The 23,977-nt window shown below is 47.3% G+C and overlaps 1 protein-coding gene across 1 annotated transcript in view; it reads right to left on the minus strand.

The window, feature by feature from the left end:
* Positions 1–23,977, minus strand: part of DOCK2 (dedicator of cytokinesis 2) — a 1,423,644-nt gene that overhangs the window by 1,132,186 nt on the left and 267,481 nt on the right. Inside the window, exons 16-17 of the mRNA XM_075599153.1 lie at positions 3,219–3,291; positions 3,028–3,131 (exon numbers count right to left, since the gene is read on the minus strand). Coding sequence (XP_075455268.1) covers positions 3,028–3,131; positions 3,219–3,291 — 177 coding nt within the window. The remainder of the gene's footprint in view (positions 1–3,027; positions 3,132–3,218; positions 3,292–23,977) is intronic.

The raw sequence follows: 23,977 nt of genomic DNA on the forward strand, positions 1-23,977 counted from the left end.
TCAGTGTGTGTGGGGGTCTGGGGGGTTCAGTCAGTGTGTGTGGGGGTCAGTCAGTGTGTGTGGGTCTCTGGGGGGGTCAGTCAGTGTGTGGGGGTCTGGGGTGGTCAGTCAGTGTGTTTGGGGGTCTGGGGGGGTCAGTCAGTGTGTGTGGGGGTCTGGGGGGGTCAGGCAGTGTGTGTGGGGGTCTGTCAGTGTGTGTGGGGGTCTGGGGGGTTCAGTCAGTGTGTGTGGGGGTCTGGGGGGTTCAGTCAGTGTGTGTGGGGGTCTGGGGGGTTCAGTCAGTGTGTGTGGGGGTCTGGGGGGTTAGTCAGTGTGTGTGGGGGTCTGGGGGGGTCAGTCAGTGTGTGTGGGGGTCTGGGGGGGTCAGTCAGTGTGTGGGGGGGTCAGTCAATGTGTGTGGGGGTCTGGGGGGGTCAGTCAGTGTGTGTGGGGGTCTGGGGGGTTCAGTCAGTGTGTGTGGGTCTCTGGGGGGTCAGTCAGTGTGTGTGGGGGTCTGGGGTGGTCAGTCAGTGTGTTTGGTGGTCTGGGGGGTCAGTCAGTATGTGTGGGGGTCTGGGGGGGTCAGTCAGTGTGTGTGGGGGTCTGGGGGGGTCAGTCAGTGTGTGTGGGGGTCTGGGGGGGGTCAGTCAGTGTGTGTGGGGGTCTGGGGGGGTCAGTCAGTGTGTGTGGAGGTCTGAGGGGATCTGTCAGTGTGTGGGGGGGTCCGGGGGGGGTCAGTCAGTATGTGGGGGGGTCCGTCAGTGTGTGGGGGGTCCGGGGGGGTCCGTCAGTGTGTGGGGGGTCTGGGGGGGGGGGTCCGCGCGGGTTGCGCCCGGGTTTTTGTAACACCGCTTCCTGGGGGGCCCGCAAACGCCCGCGTCACTGGAGGGCTGAATGGCGCCGCTGCCAGCCGCTTCTGCGCATGCGCGGCATGGCAGCGGTAGTGGAAGTTAGGCGGGCACATGTGTGGGCTGGGAGGGAGGTCCCATTCGGGTTAGGAAAGGGGGGGGGGGGGCTGTCCCGGTCGGGCGGTCTCTGCTGTCCCGGTCAGGCGGTCTCTGCTGTCCCGGGCAGCAGACGGGGAACGGCAACACATGTTTACAGCCGTGGCAGCGGGCGGGGAACGGCGCCGCTGCCAACCGCTTCTGCGCATGCGTGGCTTTCCTCCAGTCCCCATGATGACTGAGCATGCGCGGCTTGGCAGCGGATGTGCGGGGGGAATGGCGGCCGTTAGGAGCGCCGGGGAGCAGCGCCCGTTAGGAGCGGCGCCGGCGGCTATCGCCGCCGCCGCCGCATCTGATTTGTGGAGCGGGTGTGATGTCAGTGTTGGGGTCGGGCTGAGCCAGAACACAGCCCGGCCTCAACTGCCAGCACTGACGTCACATCCGTTTCATTTCTGTCTCCACAATCCATTTTTGCCCCATCACGAATGAGGTGCCACTAAGGAAGTTTCACTTCAAAAAGCAGTGGCAGAAAATGTCTGCAGCTGTAACTTTTCCAATATTGCACTCGAGTTGAGTAATCTTCAAGGTCTACTTTTTTCACACAGAGGGCAGGCACAGAAGATAAAGGTCCATATTTACCATGAGGTGCTATTCCATTAAGCGACTTCCAGCACCCGAAGACACTTTGCCGTACGTTCATGTCAAAGGGCCATAAGGTGTATTCTGATGCCAGAAGATGCTTTATGGAATAGCACCGCTTAGTGAATAGACGCCACATTACGTCGTTGCATAGTTACATAGCAAATGAGATTTAAAAAAGACATGCGACCATCAAGTTCAACCTATGCTAAATTTAGATGACAGATACTTTATCCTATTTCTGTCTTACAATATATTGATCCAAAGGAAGGCAAACAAAAAACCTTCAGTGAAATATCATCCAATGATATCTCATGAGGGGAAAAATAATTTGCGTCCGGACTCCAAGAATTAGCAATCAGATTACTGCCTGGATCAACATCCTTCCCATGTTTATTTATTTGGTATATCACTGTATACCTTTTCTTTCTAAAAATATGTCCGACTGTTTTTTAACAAATCTATTGTATCTGCCATCACAGTCTCTCCATGGGTAATGAATTCCACATTTTAACTGCCCTTACTGTAAAGAACCCTTTCCTTTGTTGCTGGTGAAATCTCCTTTTCTCCAACCTTAAGGGATGCCCCATAGTCCTTTGTACTGTCCTTGGGATGAATCGATCTTTTGAAAGCTCCTTGTACTGTCCCCGAATATATTTGTATATAGTTATCATATCCCCTCTTAGACGCCTGTTTTCTAATTAAAATAAATCTAATTTAGCTAGCGTCGCCTCATAAATCAGATTATCCATCCCCTTTTATTATTATTACTAATAATTTATCTAACTGCATACACTGGCGACACACTTTATTCGAGCTTGGCTAGTCCCACGAATTCGGGTATACCCGGGTGTATTGAGGTTTGTGACTGTTTTCTGCCCGAGTGCATTGAGGTATTTTCCAAGCAGGGATTGAAGCATTTTATTCCCGCTGGCTGCAATACTGCACAGTATATATATATATACTGCATTACAATTCATGAATTTATGCCATCTGGTAGACACGCGAAGCATTGCAGCCTATTAAATTCTAATCATTATCATTTAACAGATCAGCCGCCCATCAGCCAGGCATGAACCCAGGCTGGGAAGGCAAACGCAACGGGGCTTGTCAGAGGTGAGGAGCGGCGCATTCCAGGTATCTGCCAGGTACATACCGGGTATTTGCTCGAATAAAGTGTGTCGGTGCAGTATGAAGAAAATAAACTTAGAGACTATTGCTATTAAAGGTTAAACTGACAATATATGTAACATTCCAGATAGTAGGAAATGTCTCCAGCAATGTGTTAAGGGTCACAATTAACAAGCAGTACTACAATATGCAATAAGACATATCCATGTACACTTGAAAGGTCTGAAACGTGACTTCCGGCACTGAAAGGTGTCTTCTGGCATAGCACTTGTTAGTAAATAGATGAGACTAACTGCTAGATAATAATGAGTTCTTAATCAACAGCATTATGTACCTTCAATACTACTAAGTCATGGCAGCCATCCTGCAGAGTTGTACCATCATCCTTCATTAGCTTCACATATGCCATGGCAAAGTTGCGTTCTGCTCTGTCTTTAGCTGGAAAAGATAACATTCAATTCATTACATATAAGAGTGCATACAATGTAGAATATTAATTCAGAAGACAAATGGAATGCTACTCACATTCCTGAGATGACCTGTGTCTGAACATGAAGCGGAGATGTATCCTCTGCATTTCTTCAATGGGAACTGCCACCTTTTCCAGATAAAATATGAATGACATTAGTTCAACATTGTAAGAGAAAAACCCGGAAAATATTTCAATGACCTTTTTAATATGCGTTGTATTCATGTTAATCTAATACTTATACATTATACTTTTTTTTATTAAAGTATTTTAGTAACAATGCCTACAATATTTTTTCATACTCTGAAATATTTAAGCGGTTCCCTAAATTGGGTACAGCTCAAACTGTTCACACACATTTCACAGTTGAACTACTGGTAAATTATTTAATATTTTACTATTTTTGTTTGTCTAAAAAACAAATCAAATGAGAACATTTATTGACGCAAATCGTATGCTTGACATTAATGCAAACATTCACGTTCAACAGTATTGAAGCACATTTTTCAGGATCTCTGTACTTGGCACCATGTATTGTACTTTATTTTACTAAAACAATCACTGTCTTCTGTCCATATACCTATTATTTTTCCTCCCTTTCCGTTTATACCTTTAATTCTTATTGTTATTAAATATTTTGTACATTAAAGTTTATTCACATTTGGTAGTGTTTTAGTCTACATTTGTATTCTGTATTACTTTTCATAATGTTTTTACTGGTTAAATATAAAGCACTTGACAAAAAGGGATCCATAAGTACTACATAAATATATTAATTTAACTCTCATAACTTGTTACAGATGTAAAGAGACCACTGAACTGTGAAATTGTAGTAGAACATTTGACATTAGCTACTGATTTTTCTAATGGGCCCATATACAGCTAATGTCAAACTGCTAAATAGCTCATTTTTTTGTCCAGCTGTATAATGTATATATTGTATATGTATATCTATATCTATATATACCTATATATATATATATATATATATATATATATATATATATATATTTATAGAATAATCCATATACTCCAGTTTCTTTTACAAACTAAGGGAGGTTACTGTCAAATGAGAGCAGACTGCATTGATAGCTTCTCACTGGCGAGTTGGAAAGAAAAGGCTATTAATACAAGGATTCCACGCGTTTCCATGTAAATGAAGATGACATTTATATAACTTATTGTTTAAAATACTAACGTAGTCGCATTCTATGTTTGTCAGGTACCAAATAAAAAGAGGAATTCAATTTTGAAGAATCACCATTAGTAAAGATGTAAAAATATTGAAACAAGGAGAGTAATCCATATCTAAGATATACTGAGCTTCAGTGTCCTCGAAACCAGAGTGTTTGTCTTTGAAATGACTAAATCTAATTTAAAATCTCATTGTCAGCTGCCTTTGCAACAACTAAAAGTCACTTTACTACACCCTCTGCTTCAGGCACCCACAGATTATGTGGTAAGCCCTTTAAGATGCGAACTCGCTGTATTTTCAAAATTCTATGTTCATCACTTCATACATTGACAGTGATAGATATATATATTTTAAAAATCAGTATAATAAATATTAAACTACTCTTGTCTTGTTGAAGTCTGAAATCCACATTTATCTGGGACAAACACGTTACTTTTGTTGTTGATCGTGCATGGTAGTTGGTAATGACGATCATGGAAGGAAAGCAGCCGCTGTGCTTTGAAGATCACAAAAGACATAGCAGGAGATATTTCATACTGTGCCTTTTTGCATTTTTCTGGCTTCGAGAATACTGATGTTTGCTACTTTTCCTTTTTGAGTCTTAAAGCTGTTGAAAGTCTTAAAGACTCTTTGTACTAGAATATGAAGTGATTTCTATAATATATTTTTTCTTATTGCTTTGCGGTGGCAGGCTTTGACTTTGCTAGCTGCACTTGGTTACATTCTACATGCGCTGGACCGATAGGGATCTTGGAGGTGTGAACTTTTGCTGCAGTGTTAAAGAATTGATTTCTAGGTAAGACACTGTGGCCCAGATACAATAAGCTTTAAGTTAAATCAGTGCAATTGACGTTAGGTTACCTAAAATAGTAATGGACGTACATTTTATTCAATTTAACGCATATCTACAAAGTTAATTACATGTAAAAGTAACAACCATTGTATATATAGCATGGGTCCCCCTGGTCCCCTTTTGCCCTCTTTGTCCCCTGACCTCTCGGCGCGGTCGCGTCTGACAGCAGATGCAGGGACAAGTGTGGGCGACACTGCAGGGGGTGTGGCGCGCTGATCGGCTCGCCAGAGGCTCTGGCGCCTTCCTCTACATGGCGCCGTCATTTTGCAAGTGATTGTGCATGCGCAGTACAACCGCGCGAGCGGCAGCAATTAGATGGAAGTGCTCCGCGGGACTACAGCACCCAGAAGGCACTGGGGCTGCTATCACGAGGTGCGGCACAGTCAATAGGTCTGCAGGCTTAACGGAGCAGGAGAAAAGATACATTTCGCGTGCTGAGACTACGAAGCCAGGTGGAGCTGGGACAAGGAAGGGGTAGGTTGTGTGTGCAGGTGTCTGTGGCACCTGCAATAGGCCAGATACCCCCTGTTAGGCCCCAGCTGGGCCCCGACTCCCCTCAGCTTGTGTTTGCTGCAGCGACAGGCCCATAGATAGGGACACTGCCCCTGTAGCATTAGAGTGAGGGACACTCCTTCCTGGCTGACGTGATCTGGACCAGATCATCCAGCTGTTGCTGCAGAGACTATTGAAGGTGATACACTCCACCCTGAACCAACCCAACGTAGAGGCGGAGGCTTTGCGTGTTACATCAAAGGATCCGTGGATCCCATCTTGCGACATCAGCGCGCCCAGGTGTGGAACCACCCGGCAGGCACCTCATCTCAACAAGTGCACCAACTAACACCTCCAGTCTAGTGGGGCAGCGCTGTCTCACACACTTGGGCGGGTGGCTTCTTGTGGACACCAGGATGGTTGGGTGCCCAAGGGCCCTAGGTTCTCTGTGGACTATATACCAAGAGTGGGACCCTAAGGGTGTGCTGGTACGGTTGAGCGTGACCGTGGTGGTTGTATAAATATGTTCAATGTTATCTTCTGTGTAGTAAACTGTTATACTGTTACCAGTGTGTGTTTCCTTGCATGGGTTCCTATAACAGGGTTATCCCACACCCCCGGATTCTGTACAGGTGGAGGTGCTCACCAGAAATGATTCAGGTACACCCCAGGCTTCCAGCAGTAGAGGCTCAGGCCTTCTGTGAGCCACAGGTAAAGCACCGCACATACACCATAGCCACATATCTCCCAGGGGGTGGGGGAAAGGGTGCTACATATATCTTCAGAGAGAGAGTGAGAAAGAGAAAGTTGAACTCTCTGGGGCTTATCCTAGTACCTTCGATAACCAACTACTCGAGGATTTTGAGCTGTTCTTGCAAAACTTTGCAAGGTAGCTATTCAGAAAGCCTCGATGAGTTGGTTAAATCAAGCGGGGAATGCATTTTCTCGTGATTTCTGGCTCCTGGCCAAACACATCGTGCGGGAGCTGGCAATAAGCCCAACTTGCAATTTTTATAAAATCGGGCAATTCTAGTAGCTTTCATAATTTCATCAGGGCTCTGGAATTGCGAATTTATCAAAGATTCTTCACGCCAGCCAAAGTTGTCAAGAAGGGGTGCGATAAGGGGTGTGAGAGAGGAACAGAAGAAAAAATGCATCGGATTGATGCCAGGGGTCTCAAGAGCTGATACACATTAATACCAGCACCAGAGATCCAATCTGATGCAGGAAAAATCCATTTACAGACAGCTTCATTACCGTAGCAGCTAACCGCTAAGGCAATAAAGGGGTTAACAACCAGTGCCATGTTTATTGTGGGGAGCGGGGGAGGATGAAGGTGGTATTTGGCACATGGTGGGTGTTTAGGCCTTGCGGTGGGGTTGCGGGTGTAGTTAACCCCTTCATTACCTTAGTGCAGCGGTGCACAAACTGGGGGGGCGCACCCCCCAGGGAGGGCGCAAGATTGTTCAGGGGGGGCGCAGCGGTTGCAGAAGCCCCAAGCTCTTCCCCAAGGCATTTAAATTCATGCCGGGGGATCACGTGAGGCCTCTTCAACTTCACTTACCTTCTCTTCTGCGAAGCATCGCCATGGCAACGCGGTGTGAAATGACGCTGCGGGTCATGTGACATCACGTTGGCATGGCAACGTGATGTAACCCTGCAGTGTCATTTGACGCTGGAGAGCCGGAGAGGAGGTAAGGGGGGGGGGGAACAGGGAGGGAAGCAGAAAGGGGGGCGCACGCTTGAAAGATTGCGCACCACTCCCTAAGCGGTTAATAGCCCTAAGGTAATGAGGGGGTTTACGCCTCCCGCTATCGACCCGGTAGGTATAAACACCCACCATGGACCAAATACCACTTTCACCCATCCCCGATACCCACAATTAACATAAAAACAAAATACAAACACAATACTAAACAATACACCCATTCATTGCCAGTGTGGTTACCTATGCCCTCAATTGGAGCAAAGAAAGCCCCAGTGGCAAGAAATGGGCACCCCCTCTACAACAATAACATTACAGTACAATAATGGGCAAAATTACTATTATCCAGATATGGATAATAGTGCATTTGCCCATTCAAAATAAAACATTAGCCAGCAGCATAATGTAAATAAAACTTGCACTTACCCCTGCCAGGATGAAGGCTGTCCTCATCACCATCCTCCGCATCCATGTCCTCTATTGGCAGGAACACAACAAGAAAAAAATACCTAATGGCCCCTAACGCCTTAATCACCTTAGCGGTTAATAACTGCTATAATAATTAAGGGGTTCACCCACCCTCTCCCGCTACCCACCCGAGAGGTCAAACCACCCACCCCGGGGCAAATATCTCCACCCTCTACCCATTGATTGACACTGTGGTACATTATGCCCATATATGGGCATGATAAGCCACTTTAGCAGTCAATGGGCAACCTAAATAAACCAACAGCACCAAAAAGACACAACAATAAAAGAAATACACAAGCACCGAAACACCAGAAGAATAAAAGAACTAAAAAGTCTAAACAACACATCAATAAAATTAATCTAACACCAAAAGAATAAAATGAATGTAATACCAAAACACAAGAATAATACAATTAATCAAACACCTAACCAACAGCACAATAAAATAAATGAAACTGCTAACCAACAGAACAATAAAAGAAATTAAACCGCTAACCAACAGAAAAATTAAATAAGTTAAACCTCTAACCAACAGAACAAATAAATTAAACGCCTAAATAATCCTAAAATTTAATAATAACAAGCCCTACAAAAACATAACAATTTACTCAAAAAATATAAACAAAACTAGAAAACATAACAATTAATTCCAAACAACCATTTGCCAAAACATTAATTGCCGGTCACTTATAACGCCTGTATGCCCGCAGACCTGGCCAGTTCACAGTACTGTGGTGGGTAAGGGTATAACACGCACCCACTGCAGTGAGGGCGTGCCCGGAGTGTGGTAGTAGTATTGCCGGGCCTGGTGAGTAAGGGTTAACGTAATACTTGCTGAGTCTGGGGTACCAGAGGTCGGATGGGTATTATCCAAGTGCCAGAGTTCAGGGGTTGGAGAGAGCAGCGTAGTGATGTCCGAAAGCCAGGGTTCAAGGGCAGGAGAGAGCAGCGTAGTCAAAGTCCAAAGCAGAGTTCAAGTTCAAGCCAAAGGAATCCAAACAGGGGCAGAGACAGGAACCAGGGCTGAAACAGACAAGGGAGCTAGGCATAGACAATGCACACACAGGAGCTACAGGAAAGCTATGCAGAGCAAGGAATGAGAGGACAGAGTGGGATTATATGGGAAGGAGGGCCAATAGGGATGCAGGGAGAGGCATAGGTTTGAGTGGGTACTTGCAGGGATAGGTCAGTGAGAGCAAGGGAGGTAATCGAGGGTTATAGCCTGCAACCGACGGGGGGTGAAGCTAGAGCGTGGGGGCGGTAAGTAACTAGAGCGGGTGCGCGCACCCTCTGTAACCCTGCTATGCGCGCGCACCGAGCGTGCACCAGAGCGTGGGGGAAGAGCAGCGGAGGAGGTGCACGGGAGAGAAGACAGAGGGGAAGGAAGAATGGAGGAACCAGGTAGGGAACGGACAGGTGTGACAGAGGCACGCCGAGGAGCACATGAGCCATGATAGGGAACCCGCGATCGTGAACGCGCGCGCTTGGTGAGGGAACCACGCGCGTGCGCAGAGTGTGAGCCTGGGCGTGAGGATTGAGCCGTGGAGGAACGGCTGAGGGAGGAAGGTAGAGTTTGGGGATGTAAGGGAGCGGAGGAACTAGGCACTGTGGAAGCAAGGGTTACGGGTACACGCAGGGAACTCCGACTCTCCCGATCCGTTACATCGCTGTATTTATCTATACCCAATAGGGCATAGATAAATACATTAGCAGTCAATGGGCAAGCAAAAACATAAAAAAAAAATACAATAAAAAAACCTGAAAATTTAAAATTAGATACATTCAATATTTTTCTTACCTTTAGTAGTCTGCACCCTCCAAATTACAGCATATCAGAAAACTCTCGATCGGCGACACCATCCTCCTCAATCCTCGGCAACAGGTAAAAAATAACTTTTATTTTCTATCTTCTTTTCTTCCATCTTGAATCTTCCTTTGTTGTTATCCATAGTAAACCCCATGTTAAATCCAGCAACGGATGTTGACTAGTCGGCTTCTTAAACTAAAATGAGACGGGACAGGCCTTATATAAGGCCTATGATGTCACATTTTAGGGTCAGATAGTCCAGCTCCAATCCTATTGGATACAGTACCATGTGACAGGCTTTTTTTTAAGGATGTGATGTCATCTCTAAGGGAAGAACATCACATCCTTAATACCACATGGCTGAAATCTCATTGTGCTACAGCCAATCAAATTTGGGACAACCGCATTGGTTCCTGTACCATGTGACATGTTCCATTTTTTTAAAGGCTGTGACATCATCCCTTAAAGTGATGTCACATCCTTTAAAAAAAATTGGACATGTCACATGTTACTGGAACCAATCGAATTGTCCCAAATTCGATTGGCTGTAGTACCATGTGATGGCAGCCATGTGGTTTTAAGGATGTGACGTACCTCCCGTGGAGATGACATCACATCCTTAAAAAATAAAATGTAAAAAGTCTGTCACATGGTACAGCGTCCAATAGGATTTGAGCTGGACCAACCAACACTAAAATGTGACGTCACAGGCCTTATATAAAGCCTGTCTCGTCTCATTTTAGCTTAAGAAGCCGACTAGATTTAACATGGGTTTACTATGGATAACAATGAAGGAAGATTCAAGATGGAAGAAAAGAAGAAGATAGAAAATTGAAGATTTTTTTTACCTGATGCCGAGGATCGTGGACGATCGCGGAGCATCGCTGAGGATCACAGAGGATGGCGTCGCCGATCGAGAGCTTCCTGATACGCCGGGATTTGGAGGGTGAAGACTTCTAAAGGTAAGAAAAATATTGAATGTATGTAATTTAAAATTTTCAGGTTTTTGTATTGTATTTTATTTTTCTTGTTGCTTGCCCATTGACTGTTAATGTATTTATCTTGTATAGATAGGTATAGTGACAGGCAATTAATGTTTTGGCAAATGGTTGTTTGGAATTAATTGTTATGTTTTCTATTTCTGTTTATTGTTTTGAGTAAATTGTTATGTTTTTGTAGGGCTTGTTTCTATTACATTTTAGGATTGTTTAGGCGCTTAATTTATGTAATTGTTCTGTTTGTTAGGGGTTACATTTATTTTATTCTTCTGCTGGTTAAGTGTTTGATTAATTATATATTTTTTTGTGATTTGGTGTTGGATTAATTTTATTGATGTGTTGTTTAGGCTTTTTATTTGGTTTATTTTTCTGGTGTTTAGGTGCTTGGGTATTTCTTTTATTCTTGTATCTTTTTGGCGATGTTTTTTTTTAGATTGCCCATTGACTGCTATAGTGGCCTATCATGCCCATATTATATGGCATGATGTACCACTGTGCCAATCAATGGGTAGAGGGAGGGGATATTTGCCAAAGGGAGGGTGGTTAGGCCTTTCGGTGGGTAGTGGGGGAGGGGGGTCCCCTTGATTACTATAGCGGTTATTAACCGCTAAGGTGATTAAGGGGTTTGGGGCCATTAGATTGTATTTTTTCTTGTGTTCCTGCCAACGGAGGACATAGATGCGGAGGATGGTGATGAGGACAACCTTCATCCTGGCAGGGGTAAGTGCAAGTTTTATTTACATTATTTCTGCTGGCTGGCTAATGTTTTATTTTGAATGGGCAAATGAGTTATTATCCATATTTGGAATTAGTACTTTTGCCCATTACTGTACTGTATGTGTTTGGGGGGGGTGGGTTGTTGGGGGAAGAGGAGGTGGATATTAGGGTTGTTGTGTTTTTTAATGTTTATTGGGGCAGAGGAATTGGATGAAGGGGATAGTGGGTGTTTAGGCCTACTGGGTGGGGAGCGGGACTGGTTAACCAATTCATTACCATAGCGGTTCCCACCTTTAGTGGATATACCTCTTTTACATGGCAGTAGACATTTAATACTAGACTACTTAACCCTTTGGGTGCTGGAGGGGCCACAGCCTCTACAGAAAAGCGCAGAAACAAAATTGACCACTATGTAGGCATGACTTGGCCACTGGAGTGACAGACTCCCTGATGTAGTGGTAACGTTAAGGAGTAAAACTGGCTAAAAATTAAGTTATTCCTTTTAGTGCAGTGGTTCCCAACATCAGTCCTCAAGAACCCCCAATAGATCAGGTTTTAGGATATCCCTGCTTCAGCACAGGTGTCTCAATCGTTGACTCAGTCACTGTGCTGAAGCAAGGTTATCCTTAAAACCTGACCTGTTGGGAGCTCTTAAGTACTGTATTTGGTAACCACTGCTTTAGTGAATAAGAATTATTATTAACCTAACGATACTTTAAGTTAGGACCATACTCTATAGCCTAACAGAGCTCAATGTATCTGGGCCTGTGTTGGATATATAGCTCTAGAACCATATGGTAACTATAGTAGGAGGTTACATTTCAGATAGCTATGTAGACTTACGTTAGACACGGATAGATACGATTTAATGTAGAAGGGATTCATAGAGTACTAAGGGATTGAAGGTCTGAAAGCTGCTGCAATTTACTGGGATATGCTAGTGGTTTCCAGAAACTTCAGGAAGGTGTGTATATTGTACGGAGAGGCTAAAAAAGAGCTATGAGATAAAGTATATGCCAGAGATAAAAATATTTCAGCAAGAGGATTAGCATTCATTTTAAAGATCTTTTCAGCAAAACAATTTACTCGGCTGTAATCAGTAAATTGATAATGAAGATAGGACCTCTCCGATAATAACAGTAGCTATCTAACTTTGGATCCTGGGACTACCAGGGCTACTGAAATTATTTGAACTGGGGGTGCTGTGCACCATGGTTTAACAGACATGCACGCACAGGCACATCCCAATCTGACAAAACATGGTGGTTCTCTGGTCTGCAAATACTTAAACATGCAGGATGATGAAGGTGCCTTAGTGGACCGAAACATCGGTTCCTGCATTCTCTAATGCATTAATTTGATTCACCATATTGAGTTGTGTTGTATCCATTCTTCCTTACCTATGGCAGGGATGGACAGAAATACAAAAGACTTAGGCCTTGGCCATGGTGAAAGCTTAGGGGTGTTCCTAGGGGCGTCACGGAGCTGGTTCGCCCTCATTGGGCGAACTGCTGATGTGACCTGCGTGTCACGCCAAGAAATCAGTTTCCACTGATTTCTTGCGCAACGCGCGCCCCCTCCTGCCTCCGCCTGCGTGCGCCTTAAGGCAATCTGATTGGCCGCGCGGTCTCCCACAGACCATGGACTCAGCCTTAGGAGCCAGACCAAATTTTTAGGAATCAAAGTTAAGTTTAAAAAAAAGGGGGGGAGGAGGAAGGGGCATACTCACACTGACATTGACAGACAGATACCCATACACACACAAACACACTGACACACACAGTCACACTGGGAGTGGGGGTGGATATATCACGAAAGCACTTCCCCACCTCCCCCACACTTTGCTTTCTCCCCTGCTCTCCCTCCTGTCGGACTGAGCGGTGCAGAGCTGACTGATCTCTCAGTCACTGCTGCGACTAGAAACAGCAAGATAGGTTGCACTGTTGGTGGACAGCAGTGACTGACAGGTTAGTCAGCACTGCAATTCAGGTGCCAGCTTTTCATTTTAAGGCCGATTGCTGCGGAATTCTGCACCCTAGTCTATGGTGATGTATGAGTATATATACATACACATACAGTATATGTATGTGTACATATGTCTATACAAACACACAGGCACATACACACACATATGTATATATGTATATGTAACACACTTTCTCCCACCCCCTGGGAGATGTGGGGCTACGGTGTGTGTGGTGCGATGAAATACCTGTGGATCACAGGAAACCTGAGCCTCCGCTGCTGGGAACCTGGAGTGTACCTCAATTGGTGCTCGGTAGCACCTCCACTTGTACGGGATTCTACTGTGTGGAATTACTCCATTACAGGAACCCCATGCAATAAAACACTCGAGTATAGATATATATTAGTTTTACTACACAGTCCAATTATACTAACTCTACATAACATACAAGCCTCACAGGTCCGTACCCCTTCACCTTGCTCCCCTTTGCACCGTGTCCTCACCCACGACGGGTGTACCTTCCCGAGTACTAGGGTGGCTCTAAGCACACAACACCCTGGTGTCCATAGAGTAATTCACCCTCCCACGTGTGTGTGACAGCGCTGCCCCACCAACCCGTGTAAAGTTGGTACACTTGGTGAAATGGATACCTGCCAGGTGTGTCCACACCCGGGTGCCCAGATAATGTGGATGATACAGATGGAGTCCATGGACCCGTTGACGAACCGCGATGCCTCCGCCTCTACGGTGGGTGGGTCCCGCTTGTATTGTACCCCCTTTAAGAGTCTCTGTGACAGCAGGTGTCTGGTCCCAGACCACCTGAGAACAGTTTACCGCCGTGTCCTGTCTGTGTCCCTCTCACTGGTACTACAGGGACAGTGTCCCTATCTATAGGCCTATCCCTCCAGCAACCACAAACTGAGGGGTGTTGGGGCCTAGCTTGGGGTATCTGGCCTAGTGCAGGAGCCACAGACCCCGCAAACACAACCTACCCTTTCCTTGTCCCAGCTCCGACTACCGTGGCAGCAAAAAACGCGGAAAGTATCTTTCTGGTGAGCAGGGGATTGCTGCAGCCCTATTGGCTGTTCGTGCCCACGTGATCGCAGCCACTGAGGCTTCTGGGAGTTGTAGTCCCTGGTGGAGCCTATTCTATCTAATGGCCGCTGGTCTACTTTTACTGCGCATGCGCGGCCTCTTGCGCATGTGCAGCCAATCACAACATGGCAGCGCCCTGCAAAGGGAGCTGCTGGATCCTCCGGCGATGCTCTCACATGCGCAACCTTTCCGTGAGCGCCAGAACCTGACCCCTGCCTCCGCTGCCTAGTGCACCCGCTCCAGGAGGTAGGGGCCTACGGGGGATTAGATGGGATCCGGGTTACATATATATATTTTTTTTTGTTTAAATTTTTTTTATTAGGCATTAGTACATTTTGCAGACTTTCAGGTACATAAAATAAATTACTTTGGCCTAATAATTGTTTTTTCACTTTTTGGTTGATGTTGGGAGTAAAGCCTCAACGTCCTCCTGACCCTGAAGGGTCTGTCGGGGTGACGTGAGTATGGAAACAGAAAAGGGAAAGATGGGGTAGAAAGGGTAGAGGGAGGGGGGGTGAGTGGGGGGGGGGAGCTCTCCTCGACCACCACAGCTAAGGTCCTTATCCTATCAAATTTTCTGAGGTGCTTCAACGCTGGTGTGCCATATGAGTCAGCCATGAGTCCCACGTTTTATAGAAGGAGGTAGTGGACCTTTTCAAAAAGGCTGACAATCTCTCCATTTCCATCACCTCTTGCACCCTTTTTTTTACTGTTTGTTTAGATGGGGGAGACACCTTCTTCCAGGCGGCTGCCACCGCACACCTAGCCGCTGTGAGAATGGAGACTAATTTGCCTGTTGGTCAGTCCAGTGTATCTAAGGGCTTGGCCAACAGGTAGGTCAGCAGGTCAATGGGTATTGTGAGGTCAGTGACCTCTTCTATTAATTTTTGTATAGTTTCCCAGTATTTCTGAATTTCTGGACATGTCCACCAGATATGGGCCATGTCCCCCTTTTGACCGCAACCTCTCCAGCATAGATCGGAAGCCAGGGGGTAGATTTGATTTATTCTAACTGGAGTAAGATACCAGCGAAACAGTATTTTATATATGTTTTCTTTGATTGTGGTACATATAGAAGTTCCTGAGGCGGTTTCCCAAATACTTTCCCAGTCCTCTCGGTCTATAACTATATTCAATTCTGCTGCCCAATGCAGCATATATTCATGGGTGGGGGCTTCTGTTGCCCTCTCTAGTTCTGTACAAATTTGCGTTATAAGACCTTTCTGGTGGCTTGTTTCTCTACAGAGTCGCTGGAAGCCAGTGAGAGGGGGAAATTCCAACGTTGGGGATAATGTTTGGATAAAGTGTCGCATTTGTAGGTATTTGAAAACGTTCAGCCCTACTATTTCATATTTGGTTTGTAGACTTTGGAAACTCAGGAACTGTCCAAAACTCAGGAGGTTGGCAACTACCTTGATATTTTTTGTGTTGAATTGATCAAATTGTCTGGGCTCACATCCTGGTGGGAATTTTGGATTTTTGAAAATTGGTGTAAGTTGAGAATGAGGTGCTGTGAGCTTGAACTTAAATTTGCATTTCGTCCAGGTCTCCCATGTGTGTCTCATCGGGCCTAATTTGAGTTTGTTATTCTGCATGTCCTCCTTGTTCAGGGACCAAAGGCAAGCCGGCAGCGAAGGCGTCCCGGCATAGTATGTTTCTATATCTAGCCAGCAATATTGATTTGGATTAGCGTTCCAGACTACTACCTGTCGCAATTGGGAGGCCTGGTAGTATCTTGTGATGTCTGGAACTCCAAGTCCTCCTCTCCCCCTTGAGGCCAGAAGAACTGTTCTGGTGACTCTAGGTTTTTTACCTTGCCAAATAAAATGGAAAATTAGTTTTTGAATGTTCTTTAATTCTGAGCCAGGGATGTAGATCAGGAGAGTCTGGAAGTAGTAGAGTAATCTAGGGAGTATATTCATTTTAACTGAGATCATTCTCCCGATCCATGATATTTGATATCCTCCCCATTTATCTAGATCTTGTTTGATTTTTTGAAACAGGGCCGGATAGTTATGTTGGTATAGGGATTGGTAGGTCCTCGATATCTTGACTCCCAAGTATTTGATACAAGAGGAGCTCCAACGGTAATTAAAGTTTAGCTTGAGGAGTTTCACCTCTGGCTCTGGCAGGCTTAGATCCAGGGCTTCCGATTTATTGTTATTAATTTTGTATCCCGAGATTCTTCCAAAATCCCGGAGTTCTTTTTGAAGGTTGGGTAGGGAGGTTTGGGGTTTGGAGAGAGTTAAGATGACATCATCTGCGAATAAGGATATTTTTTGCTGCCTGTGTCCAATTTCTATTCCTTGGATTTCTATATTGGTTCGTACTGCTGATGCCAGTGGTTCTATGGTTAGTGCAAAGAGGAGAGGGGATAGGGGGCACCCCTGCCGAGTTCCATTCGTAATCTCGAATCTCTGGTTACTGCCCCCTGGTAATTTTACCGTTGCTGATGGGTTTTGGTATACACTGGCGACACATTTAATTGCACTGCGGCCAGATCCGCAAGCCGGGAGATTTCCCGGCTTGCTAGTGGCCGCCCCTCGGCGTGCCGCGCGTCATAGACGCGCGGTCACGCGTCTTCGGGAGCGTGCGCCCCCTGCACGCGCGTCCAGGGGCTCCCCGAGGGAGCCCTGGTGTCCCGCGATCGCGGGACAGCGGCAGGGGGTTCCGGGGGACCCGGCGGACCCGGCAGCGGGAGGGAGAGCGCCCCGATCGGAGGGCGCTCTTCCGCTGCTTCGGCGCGCGCCCGTCACACTCGGGCGCGCGCCAGGCTACTGCTGCGGCACAGAACGGGCAAATGCTCGAATAAACTGTGCCGCAGCAGTAGTCTACGGACCCCCTCTAAATATGCGTCTTTGAAGCCAAATTTGCGCATAGTGTGGTCCAGGAACAGCCAATCTATTCTATCGAATGCCTTCTCTGCATCTAAGCTCAAAAGTAATGCTTTGGTTCCTGTGAGGTGGACGTGGTCAATAATGTTGATTATCTTCCGAGTATTGTCTGAGGCTTGCCTGCTCGCGACAAATCCTACTTGGTCAATATTAATTAATCTCGGTAGAATGGGGTTTAGTCTGTTTGCAAGTATTTTACTATATAATTTGAGGTCACAGTTGAGAAGGGAGATTGGACGATAGCTTCCACATTGCATCGGGTCTCTACCTTCCTTATGTATTATGGCTAGGTTGGCAAGAGAAATTGATGGGGGGATTTGGTGAGGAGTATTTCAGGTGGGGTATTACTTTGCGGTTTATATCAGTCATATATTATAGACATTCCATTTGTTCATTCTTATACAATCAGAGTATAGTCTTTACATTTGCTCATTCCTCTACCAACCGCCTTGCCTCCTACCAGCCTAGAGTAGTAGGGGGGGGGCCTCGGTCATGAAGGGGGGGAGGGGATGGGACAGAGAGGGGGGGGGGAAGAGGGTGGTAGGGGGGAGGGGGGTAGGGGCGGGAGGGGATGGGGAGCATTTCAGATGGTACATTGCTTTGTGGTTTACCTCAATCTTATTCTCTAAAACATTCCATTTGTTCATTTTTAAACACTCAACCTTGTATCTTCCCCCTTTTTTTTTTTGTCTAGTATGTGAAGCCCCGACCTGGGTGGGAAGGGAGGGAGAGGGGGTGGGGGAGGGAGGGGAGAGGAGGGAGGGTGGGGTGGGGATTGTTTCAGGGAGCATAATTTATTATCCAATACATAGTGATGCTTCACCAATGGTGTAGTATTTACTAGCTCCCAGACAGTTTATTTTCCAGCTCCTCCCCTTAGTGTGGTAATGGGGGATGCCTCTGTTAAGATGAGGTGGAGGGGGGGGGAGAAGGAAGGGGAAGGGGGAAAAATGGAGGGAGGGAGGGAGGGGAAGGGAGGAGAGGGGGGACAGGGGAGGGGAGCAGGGGGGGAGCGGGAGGGGGGGGAAATGAGGGATAGGTGGGGTATGTGGGGGTGGGTAAGAGAAGAGGGGGTGGGTAAGGGGAGGGGGGGGAGAAGAGGTGGAGGTGGGGAAGGGGAGATGGAGGTGGGGGAGGAGAGAGGGGGGGGATCTTCTGACAGGGAAGTGTGTACAGACTTTACAAGCTTGTCTCAATGATAATCTGGAGGCATACTGAAACCTTGCGTTGTGCTGCCCGCCAATATTTGTTTGCATAACCCTTAAGCATTTGTAGTGGGCGCCAACTGCGCCTGTACAGGCTCTCCTAATTTTCCAACACTTATTAACTGTTTAAACATTGAACCTTTAACACAGTAAAACGTTTTCCGTTAACTTGTTCACGGGTATAAAGCTTGGGGGGATATTCCAAGGGCTTCTACCGTTGCTACTTTTGCACTGTCCATCTGTCCCTTTGCAGCGAGAGACTCTCTGAGTGCAGCGGGGGGAAGGGGGGTACAGGAGGGGGTTGACCATTGTATCTGGGGTGGGGGGGGTCACCGTAACTTCAGCGGAGCATGTTATGACAGTACTTGTCTATACCCTTGTGTCTCTGTGGGCCCCACTTGCTATATTGTGTTGTGGGGGGGTAGTACTCACGGTTACCGGCTTGTCCCGTACTTTATCGGGGGGGAAGGGGGGAGAGGGGGGTTGTGGAGTGGAGCTTCAGTATGCAGATTTGATTCCTGTAGTCTCCGCATCTGTGTGCTCGCTCTTCCATTTACCCGGATAAACTGGGGAGGGGGGGGGAAGAAAGATGCGTGTTTCATTGCGCCTTGTCCAAGTGGGGCTTGGTTCCTCCGCTCCTCTTTGCCATCAGATTGGATCTCGGGCTCCGGTACTCCTCTACGTCAACGTCGGGGCCACGGGGGTGCTCGTTCCCTGTAGCGGAGGGGGGCCGATAGCTGGTGGTGACCCGGTGAGGTATAGGATGTCATGTTAGAGCTGGCTTCTCTCCGTCTCCTATCCTGGTGTCCCGTGCTCGAGCTCCCAGTGCAAAGTGTGCTCTCTGCTGGTGGTTCTTGTTCTCGGTACCCTGGTACACGGGAGGGGCCGAATTGCCTTGAGAGGTAGGTCATCAGGCTGCAGGGCAGATGGATCTAGTGAAGGTGCAGGTATTAACTTGGGGTTAACTTGGGTGTTCGGCCTCCGGGCATTTTATCTGGCCCGTCCCTGCTTTTGTCCCGCCAATCTCTCAGACGCCCTAACCGGTGGGTCCATCACCTCCGTCCTTGGGTTCTGGAGAGAAGTTCACTCCACTCTGCCGGCGGGTTCAGCCCTAGCGCTTTTGTAAACTGCGCCATGTCTTCTGGGTGCCTGATAGTATGGTATTTGCCGTTCCTTTGTACCAGTAATTTAAATGGAAAGCCCCATTTATATTTTACCTCCTTCTCCCGGAGTAATGCTGTGAGTGGTTTCATTTCTTTTCTCCTGTAGACCGTGCGTTTGGATAGGTCATTGTAAATTTGGAGCGGGTCGCCATTGTGTTTGACTGGCTCCTGGGCGCGGCAGGCCTCCATTATCTGCTCCTTTATTGAGTAATGATGAAGGCGTGCTATTACATCCCTTGCCCGGTTAGGGTCGTCCGACCTTGGTCCTAGGGCTCGGTGTGCCCTGTCCATTTCCAGGTCCTTGTGTGTGAGATCTGAGCACACCGACTGGAAAAAGTGTAAGAGGTAGGGTTTAATCTGGGCTGGGAGAACCGATTCCGGTATGCCCCGGATTCTGACGTTTTGACGTCTATCGCGGTTCTCCTGGTCTTCCATATTATCCCTCAGGCTACTCACTTCAGCTCCCAGCCGGTAGATTTCCTTTGCTGCTTCCTCTTGGGACTGCTGTGCGTTGGCCATTTTGGTTTCTAGAACCGCGGTGCGCTCTGTGAGGCCTGAGATTTCTTGTTTCAGTTCAGAGACCGTGGCTCTTAGGTCTGCCTGTAGTGAGGTGTGAAGTTTGTTAAGCATGGAGGCTATCATCTCCTGCATATACTCCCGTGTCAGGCCTTCGTCTGGTGGAGGGGGAGTTTCGGTGCGGTCGCGCTCCGTTGTTGGCTGCTTGGGCCCGCGTGCGTGTGTGGGGCCAGCGCCATCTTGGCTCCTTGAAGCAGCCTCCGAGCTCCGTTGCGACGGGGAGAAGAACCGGGTGACTCCTTGAGCCGCTTGGGCTTTCGGTCTACCCGCCATTTCAATCGCGGGCGTTGCCTGCAAGGTAATCTGTTGTCTTTTTTGGCTTTTGGGGGGGGAAAGCGCTTATTTAGCTGTTTTTATTCTGGGGTCTGAGGAGCTCCTCTCCTACACGACCATCCTCATCGGCGTCCTGGACACGCCCCCATATTTTTTTATATTTATATATATAAATATATATAAAGGCGTGTGACGTCAGCACGCGGTGACGCGCTTACGTCAGGCGGAGCCAGGCCAGGCTAGAATTTGCTGTGTGCTGCTATTCGGAGTTCCTACATACCCACAGCTACCTCATCTCCAACCCCTCGTGGTGCCGCCATTGCTGTGAAGTCTCTTGATTCACAGCATTTCTTCCATCTAGCTGCTGCTACTGATAAACCAGTGTTATACACGCTCTACCGGCTGGTGGGATTTTTACTTTGGTGTTATTAACATTCTCACATCACAGAGGCCTGCTGTGGACTGTTTTTCCTCATTGATTAACCACTTTACTACCCATTGGCCCTGCCAAACTGTCTGTTATATCCATCTGCGCTGACCCGCTGCTGTTTACAGATTGTCTCAAACGATTGTGTTTTTACCCACATTGTGAGTATAGGTCCTGGTGACCATTCTCTGTTTCATTAAAGAATCCTTCAATTTTACAGTATTATGCTATGGAGCTGGCGCTTCAGTCTTTTTGTTTTTTTGTAGATTCCTGTGATCTGGCAAGATCATTTCAAGAAGCTTTGCCTCCCCATACAGACTTGTTTCTGATCTGGACTTTTCATCTCTATTTCAAGTGTTTGTTTTTCTTTTTTATGTATTTTGGTGTTACACATATTATCTGATTATTTTAAATCATTGTTATTTAACACATTTATGCACATATGCTCATTAACACTATATTTCTATATACTATATATACTATATACTATATTTCACTACACACTTTAGCGCTACTCTTTGTTTGTGTTAGTCATATATATATATATATATATACATATATATATATATATAAATGATATAATACAGCTAAACCCCGTTATAACGCGGTCCTCGGGGTCCAATTTAAAAAAAAAAAAATGGCCGCCGCATCAGTGTTTTTACCCGTGGTCCCGGCTTCCCCCTGCCACCGCGTGACAGGAGATGGGAGGGGGGATTCCCCTCCGGTTCCGGCTCCCCCTGCCACCGCGTGACAGGAGATGGGAGGGGGGATTCCCCTCCGGTTCCGGCTCCCCCTGCCACCGCGTGACAGGAGATGGGAGGGGGGATTCCCCTCCGGTTCCGGCTCCCCCTGCCACCGCGTGACAGGAGATGGGAGGGGGGATTCCCCTCCGGTCCGGCTCCCCCTGCCACCGCGTGACAGGAGATGGGAGGGGGGATTCCCCTCCGGTCCGGCTCCCCCTGCCACCGCGTGACAGGAGATGGGAGGGGGGATTCCCCTCCGGTCCGGCTCCCCCCGCCGCAGCACAGGGCCCTCGCGCCGCAATACAGGGCCCCCTGGCCCTGCCGTAGCGCAGGGTCATCCTGCCCTCCCCCCCCCCCCATGCCCCCCCGCGCTGCACCGGGCCATCCCACCAGCCCCCGCAGCATCGGGGGCCCCCGCAGCAGCCATCATCCCCCTCCACCGCAGCACCACCCCCACCCTGCAGCCACATGCCTCAAAAATCATCCCCAAGGTAAGGTAAGGCTGATTTATGTATAAGTGTAGTGTGTGTGTGTGTGTGTGTGTGTGTGTGTGTGTGTGTGTGTGTGTGTCAGTGTGAGCAGTGTGTGTGCAGTGTGCAATGAGCAGTGTGTCAGTGTGTGCAGTGTGAGCAATGAGCAGTGTGTGTCAGTGTGAGCAGTGTGTGTGCAGTGTGAGCAATGAGCAGTGTGTCAGTGTGTGCAGTGTGAGCAATGAGCAGTGTGTGTGCAGTGTGCAGTGTGTGTCAGTGTGTGTGCAGTGTGAGCAGTGTGTCAGTGTGAGCAATGAGCAGTGTGTGTCAGTGTGAGCAGTGTGTGTGCAGTGTGAGCAATGAGCAGTGTGTCAGTGTGTGCAGTGTGAGCAATGAGCAGTGTGTGTCAGTGTGAGCAGTGTGTGTGCAGTGTGTCAGTGTGTGCAGTGTGAGCAATGAGCAGTGTGTGTCAGTGTGAGCAGTGTGTGTGCAGTGTGAGCAGTGTGTATGCAGTGTGAGCAATGAGCAGTGTGTCAGTGTGTGTGCAGTGTGAGCAGTGTGTGCAGTGTGAGGTGTGTGCAGTGTGAGCAATGAGCAGTGTGTGTGCAGTGTGCAGTGTGTGTCAGTGTGAGCAGTGTGTGTGCAGTGTGAGCAATGAGCAGTGTGTGTGTAGTGTGCAGTGTGTGTGCAGTGTGTGTGCAGTGTGTCAGTGTGTGCAATGAGCAGTGTGTGTGCAGTGTGCAGTGTGTGTGCAGTGTGCAGTGTGTGTGTAGTGTGTCAGTGTGTGCAGTGTGCAGTGTTTGAGCAGTGTGCAGTGTGTGTGCAGTGTGCAGTGTGAGCAATGAGCAGTGTGTGTGCAGTGAGTGTGTGCAGTGTGTGCAGTGTGTGCAGTGTGCAAAAAAAAAAAAAAAAATTTTTTAAATTTAATTTTTTTTTTTTTTTTTTTTTAAACGGGAGCCATGGGAAAACCGCGTTATAACCGAATCGCGGTATAGCGAGGCGCGTTATAACGGGGTTTAGCTGTATATGATATAATATATATATAAAGCAGAAAATAGCCGTGTTAGTCCAGTTGCAGAATAAATGAGTTCTTCAGTATTCGGTGATACCTTTTTTATTGGACTAACAATTTATGTCATAGGACAAGCTTTCGAGAGTTATCCTCTCTTCTTCAGGTCGGCAGGGTTTAGCCATTGAACCCTTTGTATATCAGTATTACTTGACCTGAAGAAGAGAGGATAACTCTCGAAAGCTTGTCCTATGACATAAATTATATATATGTAACGGGTATTCCACCCCACCCAATCGCAGATATAGTGTGGGTGCGGGGAACTTAGTGTTACCAGATGTGGTGCTTTACCTGCTTGGCTCACAGGAGGGCTGAGCTTCCGCCACGGGGAACCTGGGGCATTTATATTAGGAGTAACCCTGTACTCGGTGCAGCGCCTGCACCTGCGATGGTTCCTAGCAGAGCAGGAATTGTTCCTCGCAGGACACATACAATAACCACATACACTGTATGTATAATAACCAAATACCTTTACTGGTGAGCATATGAACCAATAACCATACACACAATATCGGCTGTTCCTCTCTAGAGGAGACACTGAGTAACCTGACACATATAACTCTCCCACCTCCACCGGGTGATCCCACCCCGTGTCCAGTAATCCCCCACACAATGTCCAGCACTCTATAGAGAGCGGATATGTGTGACTGCGCAGTCACTAAGGAAACTACTAGGCCTGTTGGTGCACTTGTAGAT

The sequence above is a fragment of the Ascaphus truei genome, chromosome 5 (assembly GCF_040206685.1).
Source record: "Ascaphus truei isolate aAscTru1 chromosome 5, aAscTru1.hap1, whole genome shotgun sequence".
Taxonomy (NCBI): Eukaryota; Metazoa; Chordata; class Amphibia; order Anura; family Ascaphidae; genus Ascaphus; species Ascaphus truei.